At 52.1% G+C, this 10,393-nt stretch overlaps 1 protein-coding gene and 1 long non-coding RNA gene across 2 annotated transcripts in view; one reads left to right on the top strand and one right to left on the bottom strand.

Moving 5' to 3' along the window:
• The window catches only part of SLC25A1 (solute carrier family 25 member 1), a 14,598-nt gene extending 9,125 nt beyond the window's left edge, over positions 1 to 5,473 (bottom strand). Inside the window, exon 1 of the mRNA XM_027689323.1 lies at positions 5,360 to 5,473. Within this exon, the coding sequence (XP_027545124.1) occupies positions 5,360 to 5,450 (91 nt within the window). The 5' untranslated portion in view covers positions 5,451 to 5,473. The remainder of the gene's footprint in view (positions 1 to 5,359) is intronic.
• A 126-nt stretch (positions 5,474 to 5,599) lies between these two features.
• Positions 5,600 to 9,934, top strand: LOC113970427. Its single transcript, XR_003535173.1, has 2 exons — positions 5,600 to 5,827; positions 6,174 to 9,934. It is a non-coding gene; the product is annotated as an uncharacterized LOC113970427 (long non-coding RNA).
• Positions 9,935 to 10,393: the final 459 nt, after the last annotated feature.

Genomic DNA, 10,393 nt, shown 5'->3' on the forward strand with positions numbered 1-10,393 from the left:
CACACACACACACACACACACACACACACACACACACACACACACACGGCTGGTTTGGTCACAGGAGTGTGCTACAGGCAGGCTGGATGAAGTCTGATCCCCACCAGGGATACACAGAATGGCAAACAGGAGAGATGTCTCTCTGTACCCTGTGCCTTGGGTGGGTAAACAGCCCTGTCCGTGCAAACAGCACTGCAGATAATGCTCTGGGTGGGATGGAATAATTTGTCCTGAATCTTACTGGAACTGTCCTGTTTGAACAGGCTGTCCTTTCACAACCCACTCATTCATCACCTCTTTGCATTCACTTCTCAATATTAGAGCTAAGCATTACTACATTTTAAACTTCTTGGCTGTGAGCAGGATGGCAGAAGCCACTTCCCTGTGCTCGCAGTCACAGCATCCTCTGCCTTTGGCGCCGACCCCACCTCTGGGGACTGCCAAGTCCCCCATCCTGCTCAAGTCACCTTCTCTCTGTTGTCCCGTGCACTCCAGCCAACCCACCACACCACTTTGGACACCAGCTTTTCAAGTATCGAAAAACACTGAGCCGATGTCAGAGCCCAGGGCTGTTGGATGCCTCCCCCAGCCCAGCCCCACAGCTGGATGAAGGAGCCACTGCCCGGACTGAGACTTCCCCAGGGACAGCCTCTGGTCTCCTCACCACCAGCACAGGAGAGCGATTGCTGTGCCACACACTGGAGCACAGGGAAAGAGAAGAGATGGCAAAAAAATCAACTCCTGCTGTCAGGAGGTGACCTGAGACCTCAGGGCACAAGCAGGAGCAGGGAGGCTGCATTGGCATGCACCACACAGGGCCATCAGAGACAAGAGACGCTGCAACATCCCCGAGCTGTCAGCTCATGGTGCTCATCGCCTCGGGAAGACGGATGGCTCCTTCCGATCATTTACATCAACCCAGAGAAAATGGTTGCCTGCAGAATGTCAAGCAGAGCATGAGGCATGTGAAAATCTCAGAAACTCACATTTCAAAGCCCAGAGTTAACCCCAGCTCACACAGAATCCATTCAGACCGAATGGACAGCCCGATGTGGTTTCCTGGCCCTGGGGCTGACATCCTCCTCCCACCAGGAGCCTTGGGGCCGCTGTAGGGTTCTGGTGCAGTCCACGAGGGCTCCCAGGCAGCCAAGGACACACTCAGGGCCAGCAGACTCCTTGTGCCCCACTCCCCAAACAGATGACAGCCTGAGGAGGCAACTGCAGGGGAAACCACAACCAGGCGTGAAGCACTGAGGGCAGCAGACCTGGCAGGGCCAGTTCCTCCACGGTCACCAATCCTTCCCCCTGGCTGTGCTCAGCCCACTGCCAGGCTCCTCTGGCTCAGCATCAAGGGGGAAACATCCCCCAGTCTGCTGTGAGCACCAGGCACCCATATCAAAGCCAGGGAGTGTGCCAGACCACAGCCATTCCCAGCAGCACCCCTCACACCCTCCCAGGAGAGCAATGGCCCTGGAAATCCAGGTGGACTTTGGACTTCTGGGAAAGGAGTCCTGCTCTGCAAGAAGCAAGTCTCAGCTTTCACACCCAGTGCCTGACTCCTCTCCTCTGCAGGTACAGCATTTCCTAAGAAAGATCATATCAGGGATTAACAAAGAAGAGGAAACTGAAGCTCTAATTACTGCTTTGTTTCTCCCGCTTCCCTGTTGAATCTTCCTTGCTTCATGCTCTATCCTGAAGGTCCTTTTCTCTCCTTGCAGAATCCCTCTCCCCTGTCTATGCTCCTCCTGAGACCCTGGTGCACATCACTGCTATTTCCCAGTGGCACCCAACACCAGAACAGCAACCACAACAACTGCAAGCTCTTTCCAAATCCAGCACGGTGTAGGACAGCATCCGGCCATCCTGCCTCCCTGACCAGCCAGGAGTAGGTGTAGGCAGGAACAACAACTGTGCAGCAGCCCCTAGATGAGCAGAGGTACCATGCAGAGAGCAAGGCAGCTGGGAGCTTCTCCGTGGGAGGGAGCAGACCCCAGGCTTCAAAGCTGGCTAAAAACAGAGCGAGGCTGTACTTAACTCTGGAGAGGGATGACAAAGCCTTTCATCACATGGGCACTGCTAATCACGAGCAAAGTTCTCAAGACGAGGGCAGGAGTGTGGGGGTTTGCCTGCAAATGGCAAAGACCATTTGTGCTGGGCTCTAAACAGCCCACCTCAAGGTGACCCAACAGCACTGTGGCACCCAAAAACCCAGCATGGAGCGCTCCGGGGAATCTCAGGGATGACTGTCTCACCAGCTCTGCCACCAGCATTCCTGTATCACCACTTGCTGCCTTTATTTCGAGCTCCCCATCCACTCACTGCAAAGTGGCCCCGTGCTGGGAGCTGCACAGTGGACCAGCCCTGCAGGATGCTGGTTGGAGGGACAGGAGGCCGGTGAGCTCAAGGATTTGCTTGGAAACCATGGCACAAACCCGGGAGGCTGGCTGTGGGGAGGCTGGAGGCACGGCTGGGCTCCTGGCCTGCCTGCTAACAGCTTGTTTGTTACCCAGCAGAAGGGGCACAAGCTGGCCCTCAAACCAGCTCGTGAGTTCACAGAAAAATTGTACCAGTCTGCAACAGGTAACAGAGCCAGCAGGACAGTTGGGAAGACAGTTTTAGCATCCATTTCAGCATAAAGCCTGCGTGTTTACCAGTCTTTTAAACAGGTCTAAACTAAGCCATGTTACACTTAACTGCTGTACTTTAAGCCATGTCACTTCTCACCAGCACCATGTTCTCCAAAACGACTTTGTACCATCAGTTCAGAGCCTGGGGGCTTCTTCCTTTGCAAAGGGGGTGTTGGGATAGAACAGGGGCAGAGATTCACTCAGTTCTGCCCTCTGAAAGACCCGTCAGCACAGAGCACTTCCCGTTCCAAGTCCTGGCAGCGACACCCACCCAACCAGCCAGCACAGCCGAGCTGCCTTCGTGTGCTCAGGCCACACGCGGCCGCAGCACCGGCACCGCCTGCGTGGTCACCGCAAGGTGAAGTGCTGCCCTGGCACACCACAGCTGCCAGGACAAATGAGAGCCCATCAGCAAATTAATTTTTAACCTTGCATTTGTCTGTTGCAACGACTAAAGGAGAAGAGCTCTTGGCAGCCAGAGCTTCACTTGTGTCTCTTCAGAAAGGAGCCAGCCCCAGCCTGCTGAGGTCTGGGCAGCCGAGGTTGCTGTGCCTCCCTGGCAGAGGATCCCAATTACGCAGGGGGTCTGGGAGCAGAGAGGCACCCAGGGTGGGATGATGGATGCTTATTTAACTCCACCAGTACAGGCTGATGAGGCACAGCAGGAATGGTCCATCTTAACACTTCCAGCTCTCCAGAAGTCGAGCTCTGAAGCACACACCCCTGTTGTGCAGACAGATGTCAGATGAGAAACCCTGAGAGCATCAGCAAACCCTTTAAAGTCAGCAGACACAGCCACAAACAGCACTGCATCCTCCAGCGAGGGGCTGGAGGGCTGAGCAGACCAGGGTGCAGGGAGTTAACAGCAGCTTTCTCCCGTTTCTGTGGTTCTCTAATACAATTAGATGCCACAGAGGCTTGGCTGGACTTCTGCCCATTAACCAATTACTCTGATTAAAGCCTGTGAGGAGAAGACCAGCATCTCAATAGGGTCCTTCTTCCACCTCTACAGCCTCACATGGACCCAGAAGGGCCCCCCCAAGCAGGGGCATGTGTAACTTCATGCTATGTTGCCCAACCTGGCACCTGGCAAAGTCCACAACAACCACGTCCTTCCTTTACACCAGAACATGCCTTCCAGGCGTGCCCACGGCAACTTTTATGGCAGGGGAGAGAAGGGAAGTCTGCTGCTACCTCTCTCAGAGAAGGCTGATACCAATAATCCATCTACAGCTGATGATCCTGATTAGAGACCGACACAAGGGCAAGGAAAGTCTCCTGGTACACTGGTACCTGATGCACTGCCCATGGGCAGCAAGATGGGAAAGACTGGGAAGGGCGGATGAGAAGAAAACAGCCTGTTCTTTCCCATTCTAAACTTGGATTAAATCCCATTTAAAAAAATGTTAAGTGAAGAGGCCTGAAAAAACAACCCATTTTGAGGTGGGGCAGCACAAGTCTTGAGCCCCCCCCCGAGCTCTGGAGGAGCCTGGCCTCACCCAAGGGTTCACTTGAGTGAGGGCACTCTCTCGTTTGGCCACAGCTGCCTTCCCCTTGTGCCACAGCCCTGTGGCCTGGCAGCCCGAGTGATGGCACAGGCACAGTCCCTTCCAGGAGACGTGACCCTGCGAGGCCTCGGCACCCTTTGCACGCTCCAGTGCTCCAAGCATCCATCTCCAGCAGTTCTCCAGGTCTGTGTGAGGGGAGACCCACCAAACAGGGGCCAGGGCGGGAGGGCAGAGCTGGAGCAGCAAGTGTTGGGCTGCCCGTGCCCAGCCAGGGTGGGCAGAGCCTTCTGCTCCCGGGTCCTGCTACTGGAGGCTGGAGCTCTGCCCTTGGAGGGGAGCAGGGAGTTGGAGAGACAAAGGCACAATCGTAGGAGGGGGAATTGGCTGGAAAACACAAAAGCTCTAAACATGCCAATCATGTCGAGGCTGCGAAGGCTCATTTCAAAACAAAGACGCTAATCTCCACTCTGGGAATTGTCCTGCGACTGGCAGGAGAAACCAGGGAGCTAATGAACAGCTACAAAGGAGTTTAACAAGCCTGCGACTGTCTTGGACTCCAGTCAGCTCAGAGCTCGAACCAGCCACAAGCAGGAGGCAGAGCATTAACTCTGCAATTACTGCTGCACCCGGAGCCTATTTAGATCCCATGGAAGTAGTCAGAACTGGACGGGAAAACACGCCCTGATCCACAGGGACCGATGCTGAGGCACAAAGGAGGGACCAAGCAGCCCTCAGAGGAACTGCATCAACGCAGCGTGTGGGACACAGCTGGGGCAGGGATGACTGACTGCTGCCGCTTCAGCCTTGTCCCTTAAGCCCCTTGGGGGTGCGTGCGGGGGTCCCTGCTGAATCAGCCTCTCCCATCAGTGCCGCTCCCTCCGCTGGCATGGAAACCTGTCCCGCTGAACCCCGCGAGTGCCGCTCGCCCCGCGCTACGCTCGAGGCCACCGGCACCTTTGCGGCCGGACCTCTGGGAGCACAAACAGCCTGGGGGGACGCTGCGATCCCCGGAGCCGGGTTCCGGGCTCGGGATGCTGCCGCGGCCGAAGGGAACCCCCGGGGGGGCAGCGGGCGAGGGGCGGCAGTGCCGGGATGGAGCAGCAGCACCTGCGGGAGCGCCACCGCCCCGGGGCGGGTCCGGCAGCACCGCCCAGGCGGATGCCCACGCTGGCATCCAGCGGCGGGGCGAGCCCCGCTCCCCGGAGAGCCCCGGGGGACCCTTACCTGCCAGGATGGCCTTGCCGGGGTGGGTGAGCTTGGCCTTGCCGGCGGGGGCGGCGGCGGCCAGGCTGCGGGGCGCGGCGGGGGCGGGCATGGCCGCGCTGCTCCGCGGCTCCGGCTGCCCGGGAGCGGCGGCCGAGCCCTATTTCAGAGCCGCGCCCGCGAGGGGCGGCCCCGGCGGCGTCACATCCTCGCGGGGCGGGGCGGGGGCGGCCCGTTGGGGCTCGTTGGGCGGCTCTGCGGGGACGGGGGACGGGGAGGGAGCGGCAACCGACGGGCAGCGGGGCCCGGGCCGCGCCCCGGTGGCTGCGGGAGCAGGGGTTGCTGAGCCCGCTCCCAGGAACCCACGGGAAAAACCTCCGCGTGGGTAGGGAGGGGTGCCAGCCCGGGCCGAGGGACGTGGCCAGCACTGCCTCCGCCCCTCTGAGCAGCATCAGCACCGCCGGGCACGCTTAGGCCAGGACCAGCTCTGTAAGACCCCAAACCCACCCGGGCAGGGAGGTCGGCACAGCAGCGCGTTCCTGGGCGGGGATGACGGTCCGAAGGGATGGAGGGGTTACTCCTCTCGGGCCCTCAGTTAGTGAGGAAGAGAGACCAGGAACCTCCCCGAGTAGTGATGGCCCGTGAACGTCCAATGCAGGCCGAAGAGAAACCAAAACATTCTCTAATTACAAGGCTGCTGTTAGTGCACTGACACTCCGGGCTTAGTGAGTTTTTGTTTGTTTGTTTGTGGGGCAGTGGGGGATTTATTATCTAATGCTCCTCAATAATTGGGTTGTGCAAATTGCATCACAACTTGTTTTTGCTTTATCTGCAGACATAGGAAGACAGCCGTGCACTAGTTCATGTCAAAAAGCTGTATTTACAGGAATGCATGGAGAGATATCAACACCTTTCATTTCCATCCTGGATTTCGAAGAAACCAGGGAACACTGGAGCTGGACTCCAGAGCTGTGTTCTCCCTTACACCTGGAGCAGCCACCCTATTCCAAAGAGGGAACATTTTGTGTAAGAAGTTGCCCCCAGCCATGCACAGAACATGCTCCTGTCCAGACTTGCTCTCTGTGTGCTCTGTGACATAATTTTTGCTTAACAAGACTTAGCAGTTGGGCAGCTGCCAGCCCCATCTGAAAGCTCACTCTGCAGCTACACTCCTGGCTTTGTGGCTAAACCACCAGCAGAAAGACCCTCTGGGAAACTGAAGCACCTTTATTCTGCCAGGGTTAAAAGCAAATGTACTTGGATTGCAGAACATGTCCCCAGGTGAGGCCAGAACAGCAGAGTTAAAACAGTCATAGAGGCAAGTCTATTGAGGTGGTCTCAGGCCAAGTCTAAGGCCTCCCACCTTCAGCATATGGAAGTGAAGGAGGAGGGAATTAACATGTGAAGGGTACACGGAAGGCAGAAACAGTCATAGTCCCAGTCACCGATGCAGAGCAGCTACTCAGTGCTTGAGTTAGCAGTATTAGAATGGCAAAGATAAGATAAATCCTTTCAAAGATGGCAAACAAACAAATGCATTTGGATTTCTGATTAACCTCTGCCACTCCTCATACCTTTCCATCAAATTAGCACAGCATTCACATCTGCCTGCAGACACGTACACCCACTGCTGGGAGGCCACGAGTACCTTCACAACAAACACTGGCTCTTACAGACTCCCAGATCATCAAGCCAGCAAGGCCTGAGCACCACCTCATCCTGCTCAAGAAAATACCACACCACATGCTTAATTCACATCAGGCTCAATGGGATTCACAGCAGTGCTTACTTTGCTGCACAGGGAAAGGATTATTCATATTTAAGCACATGCAGATTGCAAGTCATCTTGACTTGACCTCTAAGAAGCTGTTAACACCACTTGTCAGCAGAAAGCCTGAAGGAGAAGCATCGAAGGACGATAAGCAACCCTGAAATACCAGGGGTGTTTTAAATCCCATGACTTATGTGAAAGTAAATACTTGATCAGGCTTGCACAGTCAAGAGCATCTCCTGAGAAATGGGTGGTCAAAGCATAAAAGAGCAACTACTGTTACAGAGAGGACACTAAATCCGGTATCTTACTGCTCTCACTTCAGGAATTTTCATGGAAACAACTGTCTGATAATCTGAACCTATTTGGTGGTGGCTGGTGCTTGTTTCTGCTGGCACACAAAGACACAAGAATTGTGAAATACAGTCAGGTGCTCCTGCAGCCAATGTGCCTTATGGCATCTCTCCAGGCCCTAATCATCAGAATTAGAACTACTGAAAATGAAAGCAACTTTCACCATTTTTTTTTTTTAACACAGACAGAGCATTCTGGATCCTAGGAAGCCCATAAACAGTGACCATGCTTGATCTGTTCCAACTTATTCCTCCCTTGCCCCTCCCTGAAATTACTATTATTACTTTTATTTAATTAGCACCAGGCAGCACACCATGGTTTCAGAGGGCACGAGTGGTCAGTGTGGGGTAGATAACTTCCTGTTTCGTGTCCTCAGACCAGAGAATCTCTTCATTTCACCAGATAAACAGCTGTATTATTGCAATTGTTACAACTCATCAACTACTACAAACCTTGCCATGCATTATTAATCCCCATCACTTGGGGTCTTATGGTAAAATAAGAAAACTCATTTCCTCTCAGGTTCTCTGTCAAGACCAAACAACTCCTTTATGCAAAGAGATCCTGCACATAACTGGCTCCAAGGAGAAGTGATCATACTGCAGACTTGAGTCAACGTTTCCCCAGCTTTCAAGTGTGTGCAGCAGGAGCTGCTGTGACTGTAAGAAAGATGATGCTGTTCCTAACAACTACCACGATTCCCGCTTGAGCACACATACAAGAAGAGCTCCTGTTGCTATTCGAGATTATTCACTGAGATTACCAGGGCTGAGCCTCTCAAGAGCCTCACAGAAGTCCCTGTTACGTTCACATTTGCGTGGGCCTGACTCATCTCAGAAGAGTGAAACACATGTACAGCATTTACAGGTTATCACTCTGCTACCACACCACGGTTGTGAATCCCTCACAGCAGGATATATTACTCAACAAAGCTACTCCACTTGACAAACCCTGTCAGCAGTTTATCCTAGATGAGGCCATGTCCCTACCTCCTAACTGGGGGAAAAAAAAAAAAAAAAAAAAGTACCTTCTGAAAGGAGAGCAATTCAGAGATTTATTAACCATCTCCTCCCACCCAAACCCACTCCTAGTTTCCCAGCTGGATAAGCAGTACTTGGGGAATTTGTGCTCTGCATAATATTGGAGACCTCACTGCTGTGGAAAACAACATACCAGAAGACTTTGTAATTCCTTCCTTTCGTAACCACTGGGGGGAAAAGGAGAAATAGAGATTTTTAGACAAATTTTAAAGTCTTGATTAAAACCACAGCAGACAAAAAAAAAAAATCTCCTTGAGTCATTGAACCATGCAAGAAAACACATGACAAACTCAGAACATGACTCAGGATTTTTAACTTCTGACATGTAAAAACAAGATAGGACTTCACTGACTATATTTCAAATTCATCTTAAGCTTAAAAGCTGGCAGTTTTATAGCTAGGAAGAAAACAGATGGATTTTGCTTCCTTCCTGAAAGATTGCAAAGGCTCCAGACTGAAAGATGTAGACTGAAACACATACCTATGCTAACAATTTTGCAGCGTTTTGTTAGTAAAAACATGAGTGAGGATCTGTCATTACCTTTGGAAAGGTGCCCACAGAAAACGCATAGTGCTGAAAAATGAGAAAGCCAGAGTAGTGACAAACCCTGTGGAGGCTGGAAGCCTGCTGGAGCAAGAGATGGAGCAGAATAAAGACTCCAGATCCATTAAGCTGGACTGGTGCACCTGCAGGTTGCTATAGCGAGTGCTCATTCACTGGCAAACCACAACCTAATTACACCCCAGCGTCACAAAGCACTCTGGTGTCATTAGGCATTTTCCAGCCTTATGTCCTTATGTGGAAACGAATGAGATTGAAACAGTCTTGGGGTACTCTGTAAAGCAAAAAAGGAAATACAGTCAGTGCAGAGCCAAACCATTTACAGCAGAACAAGAAGGACCCAGGAAGACTGAAAGAAGTTCTGCACACGAGAAATACACTGTCACAAGATAATACACGCACTTGCTGAACTGCTTGTTATGAGAACCTGGTACATGCACTGCTACTCATTCCAAGATTTACAGTTCTGGCCTCAGTTTTTTTCAGTACAGACTGAATGCACTGTCATGCTGGTTCAGCCACACCGGGAGTTTCTCAGAGGCCAAGTTCTAGCCTGCAATTAAGATGTCACACATCCAAGCATAAACATTAACTTACACAGCAGTTGACTGTCAGCTTTGCCCAAGTTCTAAAGTTACTCACACTCATCTGAGAAGGCATCAGACAACGAAGGGCTTCTTTGTCAGTTTTAGAGTTCAAAAAACAGAGGGAATCTCTTATCCTTATGAGTAACTGTTGCTGGATTTGCTAGGGGGAAAAAAAAAGTCATTCCTTGTTTCATGCAGCCTTATGAAGGACCCATGTCTTGCTGTAAAGTGGCAGTGCTTAGCACTGCAGCTGCTAAAAAAAAAGAATCTATTGAATCAGAATTAAGTTTTGGACCTTACAGTTACTACTGTCTTTGCTGGATCATGTCCATAGTTGGCACAAACTTGAACAGACTTCATCTGCCTAGAATTTTTATTTTTTTAAGGAGCAAAATGACTTCAGAGCATTTCCTTCTGCTACACTGCAGTTTAATTATAGAGCCCTAAAAAGGGGGGGAGGGAAATAGAAGTCTTGTAAAATATCACACATTATGTAGCCAGTAAGAAACGGGACTTACCCCAGAGATGCATTCCTCCCAAATTTCTGTTTTGAATTGCTTGTCTTCTCTGGTGCCAGATGTGCAGTTGCCCAAAGTTTGCCAGGTTGGGGAAGATTCCCCTAAGGTCTGACAAATAGCAAGAGCCATTACACGTGAGATCCATACTGGGTTTCCCAGAGGGAAAGCATGAGGCAGTAAAAGCCTGCATGTACTTTCAAGCAAGTTACTCTGACATAAACCT

The sequence above is a fragment of the Neopelma chrysocephalum genome, unplaced genomic scaffold (genome assembly GCF_003984885.1).
Source record: "Neopelma chrysocephalum unplaced genomic scaffold, ASM398488v2 Primary Assembly neopelma1_77, whole genome shotgun sequence".
Lineage (NCBI taxonomy): Eukaryota > Metazoa > Chordata > Aves > Passeriformes > Pipridae > Neopelma > Neopelma chrysocephalum.